General features: G+C 43.9%; 1 protein-coding gene across 5 annotated transcripts in view; it reads right to left on the minus strand.

The window, feature by feature from the left end:
- The window catches only part of BICRA (BRD4 interacting chromatin remodeling complex associated protein), a 593,087-nt gene that overhangs the window by 111,985 nt on the left and 468,331 nt on the right, over positions 1-12,771 (minus strand). For 2 of the 5 annotated variants that reach the window (XM_086938677.1, XM_086938676.1), the window contains exons 7-8: positions 6,305-8,278; positions 4,862-5,179 (exon numbers count right to left, since the gene is read on the minus strand). In XM_086938677.1, coding sequence (XP_086794803.1) covers positions 4,862-5,179; positions 6,305-8,278 — 2,292 coding nt within the window. The remainder of the gene's footprint in view (positions 1-4,861; positions 5,180-6,304; positions 8,279-12,771) is intronic. The other 3 variants (XM_086938679.1, XM_086938680.1, XM_086938681.1) reach the window with 3 other exon arrangements.

Here is a 12,771-nt window from a genome sequence, read left to right on the forward strand (position 1 = left end):
TTATGGGGCCCAAAGACGCACCAGGGTATACCACTGGTGTGCAGAAACTGTTCTGAGTCGGCACCAAGTGCTTCAAACTCTGGGTATGCCAGAGGTGGCATCTGAGCCAGGCCCAACCTACGACCTGGTGTTGCCAGCAAGGGGCCCAGTGTTGCCAGCAAAGGGCCCAGTGTTGCCAGCAAAGGACCCAGTGCTGCCGGCAAGGGACCCAAGGACAGGAACTGGTGGATGAGTTCAGTACTACCATAAAAGGATCTTCAGGTGGAGTGATGTCCATCAGCTCTGGCTCCCAGGAGTGGTCTGCTGGAGGTAGAGATTCACAATGAGACCTACCTCTTGATCAGGAACAACATCTAGACATGGAGCAGTCTGTATTTGTGGTAGACTTAAAACTTGCCAGACTACAGGTAACACCCATGGTTCTTAACCATCAGAGATGGAAGAGACCCTTGCCTTCCCTCACAAACAACACTAGAGTGATGTGATGCTCAATCAATATGCATATAGATGAATACTAAACATAGTTACTTCTGAATACATTTCTCCTGAGCTGAGCAAGAGGCAAATAATTAATTGTCAGAAGTACTTATATTTCCTCGCTTGAGCCCTTGATAGCTGTGGCCTAGAGCAATAATTTGAGAATCCACATAATGATAGGAAAAGCTAACCGTTGGTACACAAAGGAGAGACGTAGGAGTGGCATTAGTAGACGTGCTTACTTTTAAGGCAGATTTCACCAAGTGTATCACCATCATTAAATTGTGCATGATGAATGATCAAAATTCTTCAGCATTAGTGTTGTACCAAGATTTAAATGCTCCTAGAATTCTTCCCGGCATAGAGGAGGACATTTTCTTCAAAAGCCTCCTTTTACAGTTCTTTAGTGCTAAAAAGAGGTAATGCTTGCATACAACACATACCAACAAGCCTAACACATATCGACATTAAAAAAACAGAAACAAGTTTATCCTATAACAGTGCACCAACTGCTACTCTCTATTATAGATTTTGTTATCCATAAACTGTACAACTACTGAGTCAAAAAGACTGAAAAGCATGCCTAAGTAGGACTTCAATTTTTCTTTTCTCTTTTTTTTCTTTTAAAAGAGATTTGAAACTTTTCCAGCACAGCATTGTTCTCCTATTTAGACGTTGCAATCCTCCCTCAAGCATTACTACAATAAGAGAATATGGAGGAGAATGTGTTATCTGAGATGATCATACAGAAACACTGGCTGTCAAAGGCATATATGAATTATTTTGGCAGCTGCGACAGAAAATATAATCTGCGAGTAAATTAAAGAGTGGGATTGCCGTCAAGGCTGTCACGTTGTTGAACAGACAGAAGAGAAGGCTTGGCAGGTAAGACAGTTTTCTTTCTAGTTATCTAGCTGTATGAAATCAGGTACTTAAGACCATATTGAACCACCTTGAGCCAGTTTGGAGTCACAGGGTATAGAACAGACACTTACCTTGTGGCTCTTTTGTTGTTGCATGGTGACATGATACATAGAGACTCACCTAAGGGGGATGTAGCTGGGATAAAAAGGGCAAATAAGCAGCCTTCCATGTTCTTTTTCAGTGGCATTGGGTGGTCCCAAGGTGTTACAAAGCAAACAGCCTTTGAAGTAGTCACCCCAGAGTCAATAATCAAATTGACTAAAGACTCCACTGTATTCCAATCACAAACTTTGCTTCAAAATAATTATACCATTCAAAGGGAGATTCAAAGCACTACAGGCAAAACATCACATAATAAATTCACAAGCAAGACAAGAAACCTGGCAAGACAGCTAGGATGCAGAAGGTGAGACAAAGCATACAGCTGTGGAGAAAAAAAGAAAGGACAGTGACAAGTTGCGGCAGCAGCTGCAGTTCTCAGTATTAGTAAGAGTGAGGCATAAGCAAAACGTGCGTAATAGTAGAAATTCAGAGGAAAGAATTAAAAAAAGTAGTATGCCATGGACATATAATTGATGTGGGAGAAGTGAGAACTACTGCTAATCACAGGATGACCATGACACCAGCTGTGGAAAGTGAGGTGTGAAGGAGTTCTGCGTATACAAAATACTACAAACACTAAACCTGAACAGTCACTGGGAAGTATATCCTATTAATATGACAAATACAGGCAAGAATAGGATCTGAATAGCTAGATAGAAATTAAGTCTACCCAAAGGAGACGACACGTCCAGAAGATACATGACAGGTGGGTGGTGGTACTAAGGGGTTGGATCTATATAAAATACCACGAGGCAATCACCAAATCAGCGTGCAAAGAAGGGATGCTATGCGCGTGACACAGCGTACACAGTGAGACAGCAAAGAATACCCCATCCATATGGGGCATCAAAAGAGGATACCAGACTTCAGCAGCCAAGATAGCAACAGTCCGATCTTCAGAAGACAATGCACACATATTCCAAGTCTGACAGAAAGAGGTCTCAATAAAAGGGAAATCTCCACAGCAGCGCCAGGATTGTACAGTGATGACAGCACTACACAGCCACACAATAGATTACAGGCAGGCGTTAGATATGTACATTGGGGAGAGCAAGAGATCTTATGTCCAGTAGACAAAATAGACCAACTCAGACTTAGAAGGTGAAACTTTACATGTTCCCAACGTACATGAGACACATCTGGAACTGAATGATTCAAATAAGGCTATCAGTAGGAGACACCAAAGGAGGTATCAAGTCTGGAAAGTAATGGGCAATGTGTTCATATCAACTAGAGAAGCACAGGTGGGTGACTGTAATGGGTTGAAGGCAATTGAGCCTATTTATAGGATTAAACTGGGAGATATTGACAAGCCAACGGGATTCTACAGCTGAGAGACCATAAGAGTGAGGCACCAAGTACCAAATGTAGCAAGCTCATGAGGGTTTTTTTTTCTAAAAGTGAAGTGATGGTGGGATGCCACCTCTGGAATGTGGCAAGTCAAAATAAGGCATATCCTTAATAGAAAATATGAAAGGATACTGGGGCTTCAGTGTTAAAGGGACCAATCCATATGTGAAAAACTGGAAAGGGATGCATCCTTATCACAGGGGAAATTGCAGGTAAATCCCAGATACATCACTGGTCTCAGATGAGATGGATCAAGAGGTCCAAACCACAGAAGACCTAAGACAAAAGAAATCAAGCCAGGAAAACACTACAAAAGATTCATACTGTTGAGATGCTAAGTCAGTTTGGAGAACAAATAATTCGAGATCATAAGGGATTGTAGAAAATTATGGGAGAAGAATCCCTATCCATAGCATACTCCAGGTCAGTTAAATTAGAACATGTGTTCTTCTCTAAGGGAGAAAGAGAGAAGTCATGCCTAGAAAGTGAGGAATGAAGATGGCCATCTACAGGACAATCACAGCGAAACAGCGGGGCAAGTGATCTTAATCATAGGAGACCACAGGCACTAAGTTCTTATCTACGGATTTGTGGGTAAACCCCTAAAGGAAATAGCTCATGCAACTCCAATTAAATGAGGAAATACTTGTTTAGACAAGCCTACAATCTATCAAGGAAGAGCTTTACATTCATGCGATAGAATGTAGACAGACACCAGACTGAAATGGGCTGGTTGACACCATTTCAGACATTAGCTACGTAAACCAATAGTAGATAGTTTTAAAGGAACAGACACCAAAGATACGAAGGAAAAATACCTTCTCCCAGAATACATCAATCCTGTAACACTATGAGAAGATTGATTCAATCCATGAGCGAAACAATGATCAAACAGCAGAATGTTGGGAGACTGCTGTGTAAAAACAAAGAATGCAATAAGCACACATCAGGTTGGGGAATTGAAAATCAGAGCATCCAGTCCATAAACATAGCAGGCAGAAACTAGTCCTGGGAAGTGACTAGCAGAAAATCTTACCCACTAGAGAGAATGTGCAAAAGCCAGGACTGGATAATGAAAGGAATGGATTCCTGGCAAGAGTAAAAACAAGGCCTTCAGCATTAAAGGAGAAATTACCAATAAGTAAAAGCGATAACTTATTGACACCAAGTCTTGAAAACCATTTGAAAATTGTTATGGGGGATTCACTGTATACCTAGCACATGTAAGGGCAAAACTGTTATCCACTTTTAATACCACTAGTAGATTCCAACCATGGAAAGTTAGGAGGCAAGGTTAAATCACCAGGCTTTCATAGTGAGACATATCTGTATTATGCCTCTCTTCAGAATGTCATAACTGTGTACTCCAGTTTATGAAGTCTGTGGCTGGCCCTCATCACCGACTGAGTCATTAAGATAAACCTTCAGGTGAAATAAATCAACTTGTAGAAAGACTATACATTATACTTTTCAGACGCTGGTCAACAGCAGCATCTCTGTACTGCAGTTTAAAGATATTATGATAGTTCTATTGCAGTCGGTAGCTGACATGTACATGTGTCTGCCACCTCATGTGTGGAATTCCGAATTTCTTTCACCAGTGTCAGCAGCTCTAGTTCATTTAAAAATCTAAGTTCTTTGGGTGCGGACGAAAGCTCACCAAGTGAGCTTTGTTTGGCCAAGTTCAACAGGCTTAGTCTAGGTTAGGTGAATTCAAGAACTATAGAATTATGTAGAAGTGGTACTAATTTTGTATAGTGTTAATTAAATCTCACTAAAGAGCAGACTGGCATGCTCAGAAAGATATTTCAAAAGTAGCATATTCGGCAAGCAGAAAAGGCCAAATGATGCATCCATCACCAAGAAAGCGATAGTAAAAGGAGAAAGCAAGCAAAGCACACCCCAAGGTGGAAGCAAACACACAGTTAGAAATTCAAGAGAGAAGTGGAAGAAGACTGGAAGAAGTCTGAGGTGTCTGGAGGAAAAGAAGAAAATCGTATGGGACTACCTGAAAAGGCAGTACCTGATGGGGCTGGCCAGATGGGAAAGGCGGTAGAGGGTTCGGCACTTTCGACTCCGTCGCCACACTCTGGGGCTGGGTAAGCTCTCGGCTGGCTTGTGGCGGCATGGCAGTGCCTATACTGCTACTGACTATAACAGAGGCAGGCACGCTGCTGGTTGTGCCTGGACTGGCTGTGGCGGTGCTGTAGATGGGCTGGGACAGCTGGAGTGACACTGCAGAATGGTTCAGAATACGTTCCTGGTGCATTTTCAAGGAGGCCGTGTAAAATTGATGCTGCTGCTGCTGCTGCTGGCTCCGCTCCTTCTGAAATGTCCAACACATTTTTAGCAACTACCAGAGCTAATGCAATTTCTTTTTCAAGCCCTCACCTTGTTGTTTTTTACTCTTGAGCGCACATGTCAAAAACTGTTCATGTTCTGAATCCATAATTCTGAGGAATACCACCTTGATCAAAACTCTCATCATATTACCACTTCTTTTCAAACAAAAATAACTGCATTGTTGGTAAAGTACTATTTAAACAATTCATAGTTAACTTACTTGTAGAATCGGAATAGGATTACAGGACTTTCATGATCTAGTATGTGTTGGTACTAGAGTAAACACAGATTAGGATGTTAAATGGAAGGCCACAGTTTAACACACTAAACGGGCAAAATGACTTTACCCTGCACTGTAGAAAGTGGTAAAACTAAAGAACTGTGACGATTAAAAGGTGTATTTTGGACGTTTGCTTAGCAAAAGGAGACAGTGCTAAAAACGTGGATGGGTAGGTAGAGGCAGTCATCCACTTCAAAGGGAAGAAGGACAATAATTGACCTGTATTCTGGGGGAGTATTCAAACTTGAAAGAGACTGGTATAAAGTTGAGAAGCATGCCTTGGAAGTGCACTGGCCCGAGGTGAGACAAACAGAGAAAAGGGGCGTGCTTCAAGAGTCTCTTAACACAGTGGAGTGGGTTATTAGCGGGAGTATGCCTGAAAGATTCATCTTAAGACCAAAGTCAGGGGGGATGACGGGATGTGCCTCAATGGTATCACAATACTGAAATACAGAGATATAAAAGGAGCAGTGTGTTAAGGGGGGGGGGGGGGACATATGTCTGCCAGCAATAAGCAGAGGGCTGTAAAAACGTAAAATGAAGCCAGAATAGTCCAGGACCTCTAAGGGGAAAATTAATATGGTGAGTGCAGTAAACTCCTAGCAGAACACAGCAATGAAGACACATCAGAACCCACTAAAGTATCAATATTTAAGATGTTTACATTCACACTATCACTTCTGGACACTAGTAAGAGGAATTGGATGTAACTAACTCACTCAAATCCCTCCCTACATCACAGCTACGTAGCAGGAAACTCTTTGATAACTTTCCCATACCTAAAGAAATCTCAGGCTTCTCCACGTACAGTAATAATCTTTCTCTTACCTGCTGAAGGAACATTTGCATTGACTCTGGGCTGAGGATAGTACCAGTTCCAGCCTGACCCAGAATGATCTTGTCTGGGCTATGCACCATGCTGGGGCTCGTTTGCGAAGAAGTTATCTGCGATGGCTGCTGCGACACATTCATCTGAAGTTGTGCTGGTCCTTGAGACTGGGAATCTGCCTGAACAGTAAGTATGGAGGGTGGCTCCCCGCCTTGCAAGAGGGTAGCCGTAGGAGGTGCTTGCTGTGGCTGCTGCTGCATAAGGCCAGGACTCTGGCTGCTGCCTACGGAAGACTGGATGCTCACACCTTGATTATGGTTCTCTGCAGCATTCAACATTGCAGCTTGACTGTTGTTCAGGGCAACTCCTTGAATTACTGTTTGTCCAGACTGGTTGAGGGTCCCAGTTGAAAGGGAGCCTGTCACTGAGGGCTGGCTCTGAGTGCTTATGCTCCCAGCTAATGACACCGGCATCTGAAATAACGCTGGTTGGCCCACCTGCCCAGGTTGCAGGTGGATAGGGGTGGACAGAATATGGGTGCCATGAGCATTCTGTGACGCAAGGACCTGTCCTAAGTTCAAATGGCCTGCAATATTTTGGTTGGTAAGGATTTGGTGGGAAGGCATTGCCTGATTGATCAGCTGACCACCTGGCCCTTGACTGGTGATTATATGGCCACTGGGATGAGAAGTGGTGAGAATCTGCCCTCCCATGTTGGCCTGCAATGCAGAGAGCTGTTGGACTGTGGAGGCACTGGTCAGCTGCCCAGGCAGAAGGAACTGGTTTTGGCCTTGAAGCATTGCCTGATTAAGGTGTTGGGCAGGGATGACTATGCTGTTGCCTTGGTTCAATAAGTGCAGGCTCATTTGTTTACTCAGGGCCTGTTGCTGAAGATGAGGTTGTTTGAACATGTTTGCTGGTAGTCCCTGAGGGAAGCCAGAAAGCACCACATTCTGCCCTGGTTTCCCAGTCATAAAAGTCAGATTCTGCTGGGCTTTCTGTTGTTGCAGCGCTGCCTCGTTCTGGATGGTCAATGTGGTATTGTTGGGGCCAAATGGTTTGGGAGTGATTTGGAACAACTTCGGCTGTAGGACACCTGCCGGCTTGGGTTGGATTGGCGTAGGAGTCCGGTGGATGATCACATTCTGAGGCTGCATTAATGGACTGTTCAAGCTGGTAGTGACTGTCATGGATTGTGTGCACTGGGCAGCGGACATGGTGCCAAAAATAGGGTTCCCATTCAGCGCGGTGGTGGATACAGTTGGCATGTTTTTCTGAATTACAAGACCTGCATTTTGAGGGGAGACCCCAGTAGATGATAAAGTGACCTGCTGCTGATCTGGAGCGGTTTGCGTAAGGTAGCTTCCCACTGGCATGGTGGCTACCTGTGTTTGCTGAACAGACTTTCCTAGAAGCTGCTGTGTTGATTGGTTGAGTGTCATCACCTGCTGGCCCACCACCTGAATCTGTCCAATGCCCAGGGTCCCCCCAGGGCTACCATTGGGTAGGCCTTGAAGGTTAGAGATAGGCTGGATAGTTACGTTCCCCAGGCCTACCTGCTGAAGGAACGGTTGGACACTAATAGCCTTATTCACCACATCTGCTCCCACTGAATGCTGAACAAGGGCCTGGTGGGCGAGGACGGCAGACTGCTGTAATCCCATGAGCTCAGCCCCACTTGAGAAAATCTGCTGAGTCCCATCTGAAGCCGTGTGAACGACTGGCTGAAGTGTAGGAAGCTGGAAGGAACCCAGGTCCAGCTCTGCTTCAGCCTCCAGCGTCTGCTCTGTGATGTTGGCCTCTTGCAGGCTCTGCTGGAGTATGTCGCACGGCTGATCCGAGCCAGAAAGGCTGCCGCCACCCCCAGATGGAGAACCAAGGATGTCATCCTCCAGGAAGTCAAGGACAACGCTTGCAGTTGGCTGATTTTGTTCAGTGGTCAAATTGTTGCTTGGAGCTTCTTGTACGTGCAGCTGAAAAGTAAAAAAAAAAATCTATATATATCTATATATCTATGTGTATTCATAAACATCGATCAATAAGAGGAATACCAGCCGAGTATGTAAGAGAATCTCTGATCACTTATTTAGCACCTTATGTCACATGAGTGGTGTTACCTCTGTATGCAGTGAGGGGAAAACCGCCCAGGATCTGGGGTGAAGGAAATGGCCTTTGGAGTTAATGTTGAGGAATGGGGTAGGTATGAAATGCAAGGCTATATGGTTATCCGTGTACCCAGCCAGTCAAACAACTATGACTCCATATGCAGTCCTCAAGAGGTATCGGTTTGTCCCACACTCACAGGCAAGCCTGAAAATATGAAAACAGCTCAGAAGCAACAGCTACTACATGAAACTGGGAGTGGCTCAGATCAACAAAGCAAGAGGAGCGAGTTAAAGCTCAAGAATGCCAAAAGAAGCCTCCTCTTTTACGCTGCCAAAATCCAAGGCAAGATTTGAGCCCATCCCTGGATTTGAAACTAACACCTCATGGTATGATTTGCACAACTGCTCTTACAAGTGAAAGCCTATACATTTACCAGAACGCATTGGAAAAAGAGTATGGAAACATAAACAGCACTCAAAAAAATAGGTGAAATATGTCAATAAGCACACACTCCCCAATGGAGGCTTGAACCTGAAATGTGGAGAAAGGGAAAGTCAGTGCACTAGTGTGCAATGGTTGCCAAAGTTATTTCATACATTATAGATGATGCAGTTTACTGCAGAGATTAAGAAACTTATGTCAAAGCAGCTTATTTGAAATGTGCTGCCATTTAAATAGGTTCAGAAAAGGGGGTGGTGATGAACAGAGTGTCTGAATTAAGCAGACCACTCTTACCCAGTCCAAGGATCAGGGCTTGATCCATCACCTTTTTTTTTTTAGCTCACTGCACCATCCCAGCTCAGAACCTGGCTACATGCAAATTAGTCTGACCCTGGCCCAGTGCATCATGGGAACAGGGCAGACCAAACTACCAAGCCAATTCTTATACTGGGAAGGAAACAAGCTACCGGGGACCGGTTTCTGGCATTTCAGCCGTCTTCGGCCCGGCTTGCTTGAATCCTGATGGTGCAATGAGCAAGGGACTCACATCTGAGTATACCCTTCCACGCTTATGGTGGACAAAAACGATTCAGAAAAGGGGGTGGTGATGAACAGAGTGTCTGAATTAAGCAGACCACTCTTACCCAGTCCAAGGATCAGGGCTTGATCCATCACCTTTTTTTATTTTACTTTTCTGAATCGTTTTTGGCCACTATAGGTGTGGCAGGGTATACTCAGACATGAGTCCCTTTCTCACTGCACCATCAGGATTCAAGCAAGCCGGGCCGAAGAAGGCTGAAATACCAGAAACCGGTCCCCGGTAGCTTGTCTCCTTTCTGGTGAAGAATTGGCTTGGTAGTTTAGTCTGCCCTGTTCCCATGATGCACTGGGCCTGGGACAGACTGATTTGCATATAGCCAGGTTCTGAGCTGGGATGGTGCAGTGAGATAAATAACGGTGATGGATCAAGCCCTGATCTTTGGACTGGGTAAGAGTGGTCTGCTTAATTCAGACACTCTGTTCATCACCACCCCCTTTTCTGAATCGTTTTTGGCCACTATAGGTGTGGCAGGGTATACTCAGACATGAGTCCCTTTCTCACTGCACCATCAGGATTCAAGCAAGCCGGGCCGAAGAAGGCTGAAATGCCAGAAACCGGTCCCCGGTAGCTTGTCTCCTTTCTGGTGAAGAATTGGCTTGGTAGTTTAGTCTGCCCTGTTCCCATGATGCACTGGGCCAGGGACAGACTGATTTGCATATAGCCAGGTTCTGCGCTGGGATGGTGCAGTGAGATAAATAACGGTGATGGATCAAACCCTGATCTTTGGACTGGGTAAGAGTGGTCTGCTTAATTCAGACATTCTGTTCATCACCACCCCCTTTTCTGAATCGCCATTTAAATAGGGGTATGACCAGCTTGAAATACATAGTCAAGTGACAGGCCCCTCGGAGCATGACTATCACAAACGTCTAGCAGAATGAAATGACCTGTGTGTAGGACACACAGCCTGGCACTTTAACTCTTAGTCACCTTTTGTCAGTGGGTGAGATTAGTAAAAAGGAGATATGGCTGTACATTCTCAGTTCCACAAGTGATCTGACTGATTTTGTAAATGCAGAAGATGACAAATTGCCCAATAGGATGCACTGGCAAAACCAAGCCATGCCGAAACAGCCCTGATAAGTCCCGTTTACTGAGAGATATTCACTTAAGAGGACTAATCTTATTGTATCTAATGTACATCCCATTTTATGCACCTAGAACTTGCACGTTTTTACAATTACCAAGGTGAGGTGCAATTACTAAAGCCCTGCAACATTCTGAGCCAACAATCAACTGTCCACAAAACTCTCCCTGTAATATGACAAGACTTTACTTCCGATGGGTTGACACTTCTACTGCAATTAAAAACAAACTGTGTTGGAAACAGAGGACACATATCAGAAAACACCTTAAAGTCTATCTAAGTGGAAATTCCTATGGGAAAAAAGTGTATGGGAAGGGGTTTAGGATTTAAATGTAGATAGCAGTCTTTAGAAATTTTATTGGGACACTTGTTAACATATAAAGACAGCTCACACAGAATGTGAAGGCATATAGGAAAATATATTTCTGCATTTTATGTCAAACACTGTGCAAGACCTATACTTTAATGAGCCTCCATACACCCTATGGGCCAATGATCAAAGCTAAATTTGATCAGTGGAATGGTCAGTTTAGAGAAAACCTGTTTCAGGAAGTGGGTCTTGGGAGAGTGGACTATCTTATTGCTATAAGTAGAGGGGGATATAATGTGGGTTGGGAATATTTGGTTACATGTGCTACAAAGTATATTTTATTACTCACAGGCGTGAGAAATTAGTGTCAAACAGTCATCTGCAGTTTTCAAAGGAAGGCATACTTGTCATGCTGGTTGTCAAAGGTGAACACTCCCCTCTAAAGTGGTTTACAGCATTTTTGTTTAGCAGGCCAGCCTCAGTAGGTCAAACTACCCACTGTCATTAACACATGCAATCCTATTACAAACTGAGTTCTTCAGGGCTACCCATTATCTCCAGTACTCCTCAATGTCCACCTAGCCCCACCATTCAACATCAATAAGTATATCAATGCGGCCCGATCTATACTGATACCAATACATTTTACATCCGTGTTACTTATCCTGACCAAGGACTTTCACCCAAAAGTACTGTCTTCTGGAGATTAAGGATTGGATGAGACAATTAACTACAGTTAAATGAGACAAGAGAAATCCAGCCACTTTCTTCATAAAAAATCGATAGAGCATCCCTTTTAGTAAACTGGACTTCCATTGCCCCCACCGCACATTTGAAATGGCCCCAGGTGCCTCTCTGCAGCCTTGATACCAAGGGGACTAGGCTTGCCATCGGTCCCTACAGCAAATATTTTTGCAGTTAATTTTTATACTAGCATTAGCCTGTAGGCCACAATTGGTGTTGGTTAGTGTAGTAGTACAGAAACGTCTCTTTCAACCATAAGAAGACACTACTGTATCTCTCCTTCGATCACAAGGGCACTGTAGTGGAAGGGGCAAGAAATTCCCGCTTCAACTAGGCCACTGCGGTGTACATTGGTTTGCCTCACGCACGTATTTAACATAGGCATCAGAAGGTCTGAAACACCTATTTCGGCTTTCTCTAGGGTCTCCAAAAAGGAAACTATGTTCCTTTATATGCATTCCTGCCTATATTCCAACATAAGCCTAATGTTCAGTGCCCACCATCAAACCCAACCAAGGATCCAACACCCTGTTGTATCCCAACGTCACTGGCTTGTAAGACGGGAAGGTCTCAAAACAGATAGGGCAGAGAGAATCACTTTAAAGAATAATGACAAAAGATATTAAAGATAATAACACACTTCCGGTTCAGGGAAGACCTGTCTTGCTAGTTCGGGCTGGACTGTTTTCATGAGGCACAGGGTCAAGAGACTGATTTGTATATAGCTGGGTCTGAACTGAGGTGGCGAAGGGAGCTAAAGAATGATGATGGATTCAACCCAGATCTGTAACTGGGAGTGAGTGCCTGAAAAGTTTAAGCACTCCGTCCATCATCTCCTTGTTTTTGCTTGGTTCACAATGATAGACATAATTAATTACTTGTGTGTAATAAGACCATTCCTGTGCCAGCAATGTTCAAATGTGCTCATGGTTATTTGAATTACTTCACTATGTCTGGCAATGATGGTCAAACATTTGACACTGTCAAATTTATATTTAATTTCTATTGCATTAGTTGGAGCAGCAGTTCAAATGCATTCACAGAGGTTATCTAAGCATCAGCACACAGATCAGGTTTAGATTTGTCTGTTGCAGGAACAGGGTTAAAATAACTCTCATAATGGGCAGGTAAAATTTATTTAATGATGTGGTATAAAAGAGGACAGTAATTGTTACAC

This window comes from Lissotriton vulgaris, chromosome 9, assembly GCF_964263255.1.
Source record: "Lissotriton vulgaris chromosome 9, aLisVul1.2, whole genome shotgun sequence".
NCBI lineage: Eukaryota > Metazoa > Chordata > Amphibia > Caudata > Salamandridae > Lissotriton > Lissotriton vulgaris.